Source organism: Erithacus rubecula, assembly GCF_903797595.1.
Source record: "Erithacus rubecula genome assembly, chromosome: 1".
Taxonomy (NCBI): domain Eukaryota; kingdom Metazoa; phylum Chordata; class Aves; order Passeriformes; family Muscicapidae; genus Erithacus; species Erithacus rubecula.
The window spans coordinates 67079915-67092440 of record NC_136658.1 but is presented as its reverse complement, the minus strand read 5'-3'; the positions used below and the strand labels follow the sequence as shown (position 1 = coordinate 67092440).

At 41.4% G+C, this 12526-nt stretch overlaps 1 protein-coding gene across 2 annotated transcripts in view; it reads left to right on the top strand.

Moving 5' to 3' along the window:
* The window catches only part of EPSTI1 (epithelial stromal interaction 1), a 46234-nt gene that overhangs the window by 308 nt on the left and 33400 nt on the right, over nt 1-12526 (top strand). For both annotated transcript variants that reach the window (XM_079301916.1, XM_079301915.1), the window contains exons 2-3: nt 10137-10195; nt 12154-12237. In XM_079301916.1, the coding sequence (XP_079158042.1) occupies nt 10137-10195; nt 12154-12237 (143 nt within the window). The remainder of the gene's footprint in view (nt 1-10136; nt 10196-12153; nt 12238-12526) is intronic.

Genomic DNA, 12526 nt, shown 5'->3' with positions numbered 1-12526 from the left:
AGGAGCCTGAGTAAAATGATTTATCCTGTGGGGTGCCTGTTCTCCAGTTTGCTCGAGTTGTACACCTTTAAAGGTGTAAATATTTCACAGTGAGCCTGAATGTGGCTGAGCACACAAGCAGCATGCTGTAATCTTCTTGAAGCTTACATGGGACCCAAGTTGTTCTGGCATGATTCTTGACAGCATGGCTTACACCCTGTGCCATAGCCATGGCCAGTTCTGTGCCTTGGATACTGGCTTGCGTGGTGGCTGTTTCTTGGCATCTTTTTTCAAAGTGAAATTTCAGATCTGGGTCTGCCTTCCTGTTTTCTGTGTCTCCTAATATTTCATCCTGGAAAGTCTAAAAATACTTACTTTGGCTTAAGTGCTGCATTCCAGCACTGCTCTGAATGCAGTCAGGGATACAGAACAGCTTCCAGGAAGTTCATGCTCACAAAACTAAAACCAAAGCTTCAGCATTTTGTGCTTTATTGTAATCTATGCTTAGTCCATCTCTGGCTTTCCAGTGACAGTCCTGAAACAGCTTGTATAAGCAGTGTCTTGCAGATATAATACATAATAGAAACTGAAAGCTCTGTGTGTGTATTTTATGTGCATGTGTTTAATGTAAATATACTTAGATAACCATAGCTGAGTGTTTATTCTTTTTCCCCAAATGTGCTTCTGCTGAGTTCCTTTTAACAGTGCATGTAATGCTAAGGTTTTTATTATTGTTATGTGTTGATTTTGCTTAGCTTGCTTCTTCTCTCTTTCAAAGGGCAGCTGGCAAAACTGCAAACTGTTTCAATTTCCTTTCCCTGGATAAAGAGGATGGATCCACCTGTGGAGGAGGTGGCAGGCAGCTGATGGCGAGCAGAGATCAGCTGAAACCCATGAATGCTTTCCTATTAGGTAGTAATGATACAAGGACTGAGAGCTGAGTCCCATTAAAATCCACCAGAGATTCAGTGACTTGACTTTCAGGAGAGCAAACAACAATTCCTTAGTTACAGTCTGTTTATTTTCTGCCACTTCCAAATAGGAAAAATTCACTGTTTTGCCTGCTCTCACAGTACCAGGCATCCACAGTAGTGCAAGGACAGCCCCAGTTTATTTATGTAGCTGTGCTGTGTGCATTTTGTTTCTGTTTGGCTTTCTTTTGGGAGTAAGGCCAGTGGGAATTTTCCCATTGTCATGGTTGTGTTTACCCAGTTTTTGTATAGCATACAAACTCCCTAGTAAAGGTTAGGTGAATAATTAATCAATTGGTTTGCCAGAGTTCCCTGCTGAATTTAAGGCCAGGGCACGTCTAATCACACAAATCCCTGTTCCCTCTTTCATCTTACATGATTCTTGCAGACATAAAGCTGTTGTGCCTCCACTGCAAAGACCGAGCAGTATTTTCTGCTATGTGAAAATATTCTCTGTGTGTCTTCATGAAGTTCTAACAAAGAATTGGTTCCTAAATCATGGATGTACAAATTAAAGTCTGCATTAGTATTCAGTTAATGAGAAGAGGGATGAGGGAAAGGCAGATTGAAATAGAAACCATGTAATATAAGTGGGAAACTAATACCCTAAGAGTGAGGTTTGCATCCTTCCCTTGAGAAAGGGGATGCTACTGGGCAGTTTGAATGGGATGAAGCCACTTAAACTGCAATTTCCTCAACTAGCACAAATTAAGGGAGAAGACAGCATCTGAAATACTGAAACAGAACAGCGAATAGCTTCCTAGAAAATGTTTTATTCATTATTACTCTCTTCATTTTCTCAAGTTACATTTCAAGAAAGATTTCTGATTAAAATATAATTTTAGCAGTGATAAAGCTGACTCAGCCTTTTAGTCACCAACGCTTTCTAATATGACCTTTAAAACTAAAATACTGGGGCACCCTCAAAATGGTCCATATTTTCAGGTTCTGGGATAAAAGGAGCAGTAGGAGATCTGAAGTCACAAGTGACAGTAGATGAAAAAAAGCACAGATTAACATTACTGAAGGATTTCTGGAATATGCATAGCAGAGGGAACGTGAGGGGCCCAAGCAGGAGACCTCTGTGCCAAGTAGTGCCTCTATTCCAGCTTCTGCTTGCTATTTTTTGGAAATAGACAGGGTTTTGCTGCCAGAAAATCAGGAGTTGCAATCTCTTTTGAAGGCTCTATGTGAATTGTTTCCATGCAAATTGTCTGTCTCAGACTGTGAGAGAAATTGGGAGTGGGAAAACAGCTCAGGAGTGTTTTAGGGTTGGATCAGGAGACCTTTTATTTAGATTGGACACATGAATTGTGTGTGGTCTGTAGCATGTTGCAGTCCTGTTCAGTACTCCATATTCAAACTTGACTATTGAAAATATGAGGTGGGCAGCTGGTGTTAGAGGTACTTTTGTTGTGGAAAAGCCCTTATATGATATGTCAAGGGTGAGAAGTGACAATAAAATGGTCCTGATTAAGAAAAATACTGGTTCAAATGAAAAATTAAAGTAACAATTTGCACATTTCTGCCCAGTCATACATAGAATGTGGTTTCAGGCCAAGGAGAAAAAAGTCACCAGGATGACAAGAGCTTGAAACTGCTTATAATAATAAGCTTGCATTTAAGTGGCTTCACTTTGTCTGCTAAGTACCATGAAATTAACTTGTAGAAAGCAAATTCCCAAATTGTCCCCGTTTATACCTATTCAGAAACAAAAGTCTGTACAGAAGAAAGGTGGAGGAAAGTGGGGAAATTAGAGGGTGAACTGTAGCTAGTGCCTGAGAAAGAAACTGCTGCCCCCATTCAGCAGTCTGCCTTTAGCGCCTTTAAAGCTGCCAAGAATAATATTGGTTCTGGTAAAATTCATTAAAAACTGAAATTCAAAATAATAAAGCCTGAAGATATATTGCTGCACAGCTAGTAATAGTCCCTCATCATTTCATTTGAAAGGAGAGTGAACTTGCTAGAATGCTTGACTTAAGAAATTGTATTCTTTGACTGCTCGAGCCAGATCTATCAGAGCTTTCTTTCCTTCCTTCTCCAATCTTAATCCTGAATTAAAAAAAAAAAAAAAGCCAAAATATCTATGGTGTTTTAAGACCCCTCATCCTATTGCTGACAGACTATGCTTAGCAGTTCTGATTTTTTTTTCTTCTTTCATGAACTGTAGTTTCTTTAAAAAAGAAAAAAGTTAGTCTACAAAACTGTAGGTGGATTTTTAGCAAAATGCTTGTTTTTCCCACTGCTCAGTAATTACAGAAAATCGTTTTAGAGTTTAGCTGTCCACTTGCTGCACAGGAGAAGTCTCCCAAGCCTCTGTCTTTCAGGCTGATGTACTAATGTTTACAGCCCAGTGGAGTGCTTCAGAGATGCCTGGCTTCACTGAGGTCAGTAGCCAGCCTTTTCTCCAGCTACAGGATTGGTGCAGTGTCTATGTAAAACAGGAACTATACTGTTAGTCTGGGCTGGGGGGATTGCTGTTCCAATAATGCTTGGGAGAGGGAAGGAAGTCTTTCCAAATTCTGTATTAGAAGGCTTTTCTGGAAGAGCTTGTTTTGCACAAGCCCTGACATGTTCTCTTGATGCATAGCTTGATGAGGAGCTGCAGTGAGGTGATGAATAAGGGATGTATGGGAGGATGCTGAGTTTGGACAGGGACAATGAAAGGACAAATTCTCTGATGCCGAGACAGCGGAGGAGGGAGTACACTGTTGAAAAGAAATGAAGGGAGGGAGCAGAGATGAACATGCTACTAGCTCAGATCTCAGTGTTCATGTGGTAGGCATGAGCAGCTGAGCTCTCCAGGCATGCTGGCAAGGCTGGCATACAGCACATGCACACCTCTGCAGGGGATGGCTCTGCTCAGTGCTCGGTGCCAAGCCCAGTGCCTGCCCTGCCCACGTAGGATGCTCTGTGCTCCTCCAGGCTAGTGATTGCCAGTGCTCCAGCTGGCTCTGGAATGCTCCCTACATCCCTGGCACTGCTGCACTGAGGGAACTGAGCTGCTCTGGGACGTGGGGACAGTATGAGCATGGCCGTGCCTGACTTTTCAGGACTTTGCTGGCTCTGATGCTGATCTATGACACTGCCACAGTGAATTCTGCTCCTTTGGTGTAATCTGACCACAAGCAGAGGCTGACCAGTGCCCATTAGTGTTTTCAGAGGGAAAAAGCTGTGCTGTGAGCCAAGTCTGGCTGAGAGTTACCCCTTGGCTCTCTGATTTGTTCCTTCAGGGTGGCAGTTTCCTTGGATCTTTAGAAATTGGTTGAGATTGTCCAAAACAGAGTACTGGCTGAAGTACCTGCCCTTCTTTCTAATCTGCTAAGACCACAACAAGCTGCTGAGTCTGAGCTCATCTAAACTGTTGGAAATTCAGTTCCAAGTTTCAGTTTAAGACTTTGGACCAAATTTTAACTTCAGGAATTTCTCTACAAGCCTGTGGGTAACAGCAGAACCTCAGATCTGTTTCTTTCCTGCAGATTCCTGACTCTTACTTTCTCCTGGGCTGTTCTCTGCAACTCTTTCCCTTCTCACTCTTCCGTGCACTTCTTCAGGATTTAATTCTTTGCTTTAACAAAAAGCTTCACAATGGTAAAAATGTTGTCTGTGTTCAGTGAAAGGGACCAGATATAGAAGTGAGTTACCCTGGTTTAATAATCTTCCAGACATCATTTGATCTTTGGTAATTAAGTGCATTCCTGGTGTGTGACAAACACAGGACAAAGTCCATGGAAGTAGATTTTTGGTGATAAACATTTCCTGCAGATGTAGTTCATTTTCTGCCTCTCGTGTTAAGAGCACACGTGCAGTGAGGATGAATCAGACTGTGTGTAATGCTGAGCCCCAGTAAATCACTTTTGTCTCTGAGCTGCAAACTGGTAAGATGATGCCACTGATAAAGATGGAAAGCCAGAGCCCCAGGCCTGCATGCCTGGGTTTGTACACTCTCCTAGAGCTCTGCTTATGGCACTGCTGGGACACAGAGCATATTGCTCAGCTGAGGTCTAGAACTGTGGCTGTCAATTATCATTAGCATCTGGCTGTGTGTGCATTGCAAAATAGGGATACCTACAGGACAGTTCTCTGCTTGCTGGGATTTGGCATCTTGTAGCCCTTTAATTTGGCAGCTCCTGCATTGCTCAGCAGCATATGGCTGCTCCATCAGGCATGGGACCTTTGGTGAAAACAATACTTTGTGGTGGTGTGGACTTGACAGCTCTTAAAACAATTCCTGATAAATAAATGCAAAGTTTAGCTTAGTATATTTTTGAAGGAAATTCAAGAGTTGGCTTTGGCAGTTTGATCACTTTTCTCTTTTAAATTCAGTCCTAACATACTATCTAATGCAGTATCTCACCCATATCTTTCCCTACGTCCCTCCTCAGACTAAATCTGCCCATGTCTGCTTACCAAGAGTTAGTCATTTGTGTTGCTCTCCAGCTGCATTCTCCATACTTTCTGTCTGTTATGCAGAGCACTCTGCCCAGCAGAGCAAGATATTTGGCTTTCAGCTCTGTGACATTCATGTACCAATGCACCCATGGTATAAAGCACGGTGGAACTGGAAATAGTTTGTAACACCCATTCATTTTGTAACTCCTTAAACTATTTCACACTTCATTTGAAAATCTCTCCTGTGGTAGATGGCTGGAGTGGACTTGAGGAAAAACTGAAGAGCACTGCAAAAACTATTAGCAGTGAACAGCAGTCCTCATGTGTTTTTTCAATTTTAGAAAGAAATTATTTTATACAAATGTGAAAGAAGGTAGAACAAAAGTCGCTGTTTTCAATGCCTTTAAAGCACTGAAAAGGTGTCCTTGAGCTAGTTAGAAGACTAGACTTGCAGGTATGATTCAGAATTTAAGTTTTCAGATGTGGTTATCTTTATGTAACTGATCACTCAAAGTGTAAACTGTCATTGCAGATTATCTATGACTGTATTACCTGCTTCTCCTGACTGAAATGTCTTATCTCTCTCTGTATGTGCTGGTTTTTGCTTGAGTAGAGCTTATTTTCTTCATAGTGGCTGCTATGGGGCTATGGTTTGGATTAGTGACTGAAAGTGTTGGTAACAGAGGGATGTGTTTGTTCCAGCTGAGCAGGGCTGACACTGAGTCAGGGCCCTTTCTGCCTCTCACCCCACCAGAGAGAGGGCTGGGGGTGCACAAGGAGCTGGGAGGGGACACAGCCTGGACAGCTGGTCCCAGCTGGCAGAGGTGTATCCATAACATGTGGCATGCTCAGCATACAGAGCTGGGGAAGGAGAAGGAGGGGGGAGAGGCTCAGAGTGATGGTGTTCATCTTCCCAAGTCACCATTATGTGTGGCGGAGCCCTGCCTTCCTGGGCTTGGCTGAGCACCTGGCAGCCCATGGGAAGTGGTGAATCCATTCCATGTCCTGCTTTGCTTGTGTGTGCAACTGTTAAACTGTCTTTATCTCAGACCTTGAGTTTTCTCACTTTAAACCTGCTCATTCTCCCTCCCCTCCCACGAGGGGCAGAGTGAATGAGCATCCTGTGGTGCCTAGTTAGTGGCTGGGGTTAAACCACAATGATATATTGTTACATAAGGTATTTATGATCCCACAACTGTGGTAGATTGTGTGTATCTGCTTGTAAAATCATAGGAAGTTCCTTTTTTTTATTTCAATATAGACACCTTCTCTTTTTTTTTTGGGTTATAACTTTCTTACTCTCATTAATATCTGTTCAGTCTGTGTAATGAGTCAATACATTCCCATTTTCTGCAGAGAAAATAAAACAAAAAAACACTCATCAAGATTAATATGATCCATAAAGGCAGAAGATGATTTTTCTTTTTTGAAGAGCTATAACTGGGGTAAGATGTTCTTTTGCCCCTTTCTGGTGACTTCTGCATTTGTATTTATAAAACAACCCTACCTCAAAGATAGGATTAAGTCTTGTAACAATTGGAATCATTATTAGGGAAACCATAAAGTTAAATTCTTTATAATCTTTTCTGTCTGTGGATTTTGAAGCACTTCATATATTGGTATAAAGCACAAAATTCTGCACACCACTGATAGCTTCAAATCTTCACATTTCCTTAATTGCTCCCCAGGTAAGTAGGATAATTTGCTTCAGACTTATGGCTACTGTGGCAACCCAGAAACTGATTGGAATATTAAATTGTCAGGCTGTAGCAGGTTTTACGGGCTTAACTGGATCAGAGGTTTTGCCTGAACAAAGAAATGACATACAATATCCTGCAAACTGGATAAAAACATGAGGTGAAAGCTGGTGGTGGGTTTTTGCATTAACTTCCTTTCCTTCAAAAAGAGAATCTCAAGAAAATAAAGGATATTAGGTGAAGACTTAAAACTGGTAGGGCAGATGGAGTTTCTCAGGCAACAGCTCATGTGGCTCCTCTGCTGTAGGTTTAAAAGGCAAGGAATCAGTTTGGACCCTGGCTTCCACCCCTCCCACAAGAAGTTTACCATGTACTTACTCTTCCTTCCCCCGATAATTCTTTAAGAGACCTTAAAGGTCATCTAGTTCAAATTCCCCTGCCATGAGCAGGAATCCTTCCACTAGACCAGGCTATTCAGAGCCCCATCCAGCCTGATCTTAAACACTCCAGGGATGGGGAACCCACAACACCTCTGGGCAACTTATGCCAGTGCCCTCACCATCCTCACAGTAAAGAACTTCTTTCTAGTATCTAACATAAACCTGCCTTCTTTCAGTTTAAGGCCATTCCTGATGCCAATCCCCAAAACCACTCTCTGACATATCTCTCCAGAGACCAAGGTGAATACTATAAACTCAGTAATGCTCCCCCCACCTTTTCTCCCCCCCCCCCTTATAATTTATTATAATAACTAAAACAAAGCATTAGATAAAAGACAAAGAAAAGTTGGTGTCCTGTTCTCCCCTTCCCCATTGGAGACTTGGTATCCTCACTTTCTTTGCCTTTATTTCAATGAAATGGAAAAAAAAATTATGCTTTTAAATAAGCACTATTTTAAGCACAACAACTCTTAATATGCTCTCTGGAAGCAGATGGTAAATGTACTGTAACCTCTAACCTCTACCTGTTTTGTAAACTATTTGCTATATTTCATGTGCAGTCCTTCTGAGGTGCTGATGATGAGGCCATGGTCAGGTACCAAAAGAGTGGCCCCACCTGGCCTCCTGAGGTCCGAGCCTTCCAGCCAAAAACCAGAAGCAGATACAGGAAATTATTCACGGCCAAAGGGCCAGATTTGGTACCGTGATTTCTCATACATGTTCAGACAAGCTGAGATCTTTTTTTAAAAAATTGATTATAACGTAAAACAAATAAACCAGACAAATGCTGTTTGAAGTCATCAAAGTACATGGTATAAAACCTCTTGTGCCCTCTAGTGCTGCAAAGCAGCGTGATGTCTTAAATGCACTGATCGATTTTTGGGAGGGGAAGATATGTAGCATTGCAACCCACAATTTCAGCCACTTTTATCACTGCCAAAGGGAAGGGAGGGGAGTTTAAAAGGTACTTAATAATTTTTGTGTATGAACTTGAGAGAAATATGATCTTAATATCTGGAACAAAAACAAAAGCTATAAAAAAGTCTCGAAACAGATAAATTGTACAGCAGCTCGTTAAAGGCACTTTGGGATAAATTGGAAATGCTAGTACTCAATCAAATAGAGAAAAATCTGAAACACCATCACTGATGAGGAATGTTATGCCATAAGCGAGATGTGTTGTCAAAGCTTATTTTAAGTAATGTTTATAGTTGTGTGGTGAATGCCAGTGGGGCTTGCTGCTCTCTTTACTCCTGCCTTTGAGGGTCTGGAGATGTGCAGAGCAGTCTCACTGTCTCAGGGCACCAGAGTAGGCTGGCAGGAAGGGAAAAGATCATATTAAATGGCACCATTAAAGCTCAAGGCTCTATCTTTACTAGTTTAATCTCATAAATTAATCCACATCCTCCTAGAATAAGTCTTCAAAGAGAAAGAGGTAATTGGATATAAATACTCTCTTACCTAGCCCTGAATTACAGTGATACGGCAGCAGGCAGCTTTGGGCACTTTGATCTCTTTGCATGATTTTCATTTCCCTTTTAAGCTTCAGTCTTGGTCCTTGTTGTTTCATTACTTTTCCACTGCCATCTTCTCTCTTTGCTTAGTAGTTTGTCCTCAAGCCTCTCCCTGTGTCCCTTCCTGAAGAGGCTCAACCTTCATCCCTAATTATTCTTTGCTAGCTGTTCTTCTCCTTGTGCTTTCCCTGCAGTGAAGCCAGATTAAATATTTGTGCCCACATGTGCATATAAAACCCTGCCAAGACTCTGATGTGTGGGGTCAGCTGCTGCTTAGTGCATTTCTGGTAAACCTGCACCCCCATGGCACAGCTTCTACTGAGTGGGAGCTATGTAAACTCCTACTCACACGATACACCATGGAGATAAAACCCTTTGTCTTCTCCAAGTGGAACTGGCACGTTTTCATCACTCTTTTGATCACCTCGAGTCTCTTAATACACTCTGAACTCTATATTGCCTCTTTGCTGTCACTTTAGATTGATAGCTCCTTGAGACAGCAACTGCATTTTGAATTAAGTCTGGCACAACAGGGCCCTTGTCCTGATTCAGTGAGTCACACCTTAGGCGTGACAGCAAGATGAATATGCCCAAGGAATTCCTGGTGCCTGGTGAAAATGAAAGGCTGACAAGGAAACTGAGGCTCAGGCAGAGAGTAAGTCATCTGGGTCCATCACAAACAGTGTGACTTTGCACACTCCTTGGACAACTTTTGGGCAGACTGCTTAAGTCCACAAGGTGTTCGGTGCCCACAAGGTAAGGGGTGGGACTGTCAGCACCAGTGCTCTTCCCAGTAGACAGTGATCTTCCACATGGAACATTTTGATTCAAGCAAGTGATTTGATTTGAAATGCATGAGATTTGAGGTCAGCAGTTTAGAGTAAGACTTGAATAAGAACAGCAAAGGCTGTGCTAAAAGTTCTTGAAAATATTATCCTTGGTGTCTGCTGCCTATTCCAAATATAATAAGTATTTCTAGAGTACTTATCAAAAATTCCTAGAGAGCTGAATCAGAATAAATACTAGTTTTTCTATGAAGTTGTTTACTACAACAGCAGAAAACTGACTTTGCTGATGAAGGTACTCTTTCTAGTCCTGATTTTATGTAAACAGGAAAAATAAGAGTGTATTCTTTCATTTTAGTGTTGGCCCATATGTCTTGGTAACTCCAAATGCAACCAGAAGAAAACAGTTGCAGCAAAGTAAGTTCAGTTGTCTAATATCATAATACATTATTTCTATTTGAATAACTTTAGGGTTTTAGCTTTAGGGTTTATTGCTTTTGCAAGTTTTATCCTAATTTTTACAATGCTTTTATATATACAGCTATGACAGTAATGCCAATGCTATGAGCATTCTCCATGATCATGTAGCTTAAGATGGATTCATCATCTGGCTTCACTTCATGCAGAATAAATCTTATTTAGAAGGGGTTTGGTTATTTCAGTGCAGGAGCTGTTCAAGATAGTTTATACAAGACTATGCTGGAATTAGCTGTATCTAACTTTTACAGGATTGAACTCATATTAGGGAACTTTGAATAGTCTCAGGGTTAGGAAGAGGAAGAAAAAAATATAAATAAAAATATTTCTAAAATACCCCTATGTGGAAACAAAAGCAGCTGCAGATGCTGTTGATTCTTGAAGCATTTAAGGATTGTAGGTGGTTCTTTTGCTGGTAGAAGTCATTTTAGATGGAAAGAATTTGTGAATAGATGTTCATTTTTGCTTGGCTTTGAGTGTTGCTGGTGAAAGTAGCTAAGCAGGAACACCCTGAACCTCTACCAGAAAGATCAGGCATATGTTGAAGTCTTTTATTGTCAAAGTTACAGCAAGAGTCAGCTGTGCAATAAATTCTGTATACAGAGGTGACTGACTGAGCATAGCGGTCCTACGCACCTGGACACTGATTTATGCAAGACATGAAAGCTGAATGAGTGTGAGTCAGAACTTTTCATGTCTTGAGTCCTTGAGGAAACTGTGCAATTAAATCCTTTCTTCTCAATCATTTTGAGTTTGGCTGAAATGCTTTACCAGGAGGCTGCTATGGGTTGGGTTTCCTTTGGTTGCAGGAAGGAAAATGGACTTATCATGAGCCAGATGATAATCTTTTTAAAGGAAGAATAGCATCAGATCATCTTACACCTGACTATGATGTTAACAGCAAAGGTGCTGCTGCTCTAATAAAGGGCTGTTTTCACTTTGTGGTGCCAGTGTGAAAGGTCTGAAGTATGTCAGGTATTTCTGGCTTGGACACTGGCAGAAATAGGACCTCACTGAAAGCAGTCCCTACTTAAATTCTTGTTTTAAAGGTGAAATAAAAAGCTGTTGTTTGTCTTTTGAGTCTCTTTAGAAGCTTACCCAAATATTGGCTTTATCCTCTTAGAGGCAGGCTGGTGTTAGTCTCTGATAGCCATTGCCTGCCCTTAGGATTGTAAGAGTGAGATAAGCTCCTAGAGCAACTGAAGTGCTAGTGCAAAACACAGCTCCACTTTCCATAGGCTTTGTTGGCCTTGCTATTGAAAGGAATTGTGTTTTTTCCTCTGTCAATCAAGAAAGAGAGAAGTTAAATCAGCCATCCTAGAGCATATGGCTGCACCCCAGCTGAATTGACTGCCACTGACTACACTGGGAGCTTGCTGCCCATCTCACATGTGGGTGCCAATGGTGAAGTGTCTTAATTTGAAGATGTTTCATGCATTTCTCTTATTTTTATTTAGGGAGAATGTGGTTGGGAGGGAAAATGACTTTTCATTTCCCTGCTGGGGTGCATTACACCACAAGGATTTCCCTCTATGCAGCAGTAACATCTTCATCGTAACAACTTCTGCTTTGCCTGTGGGAGTAAATACTGTGGCACTTACCTATAGGTTCCCAGGGGTTAAAAAAGCAGTCTATTAGCAGTCTCCTAGCTCGTTTTGGCTTTACTTTTGATGTTGAGTCCTAGGGTTGCTCTCCATTGCAATCTCAAGATAGGGAAAATGTTTACTTTATTAGCTGATCATTGCAGTGACTGCATAACCTCTTGTGGGGGTGTCTGCATCCCTTGAGAACAAGTTTGCTTCTGGATGGTCTTCATAATTACATGCAATTAGCAGTAATGGCTGCTTTTTAGTATTCCTCTAACTTCCATATATTTATTTCTTTTTATACCTGCTCAGTTGCTAAGAAAGAGCTCGATGACCTGGAGCAATGGAAGAAAGAACACAGGCCAGGGCCAATTACATTGGTGCCACAGAGACTGGGTAAGACATGTAAATCAGCAATTGAAAATTGCAAAATTTAATTTTCCAAGACATGAGACATTTTTCACTTTTTCTCACTACTTACTAAAGAGATTCACTGTCAATAAGGGCTGACAAGAGCCTATTGTATGTGCTCTGGGCTTCTTGATGATCATGGCAAGGAAGATGTTTCTGAAACAAAACAGCACAGATTGTCACTCAAGAAATCTGTCAAGATCAGAGTAGAAAATCTGTAGTAACATTTGGGGAAAACAGGTGGATTAACTCTCCTGCTGTTTACACTGTCTGT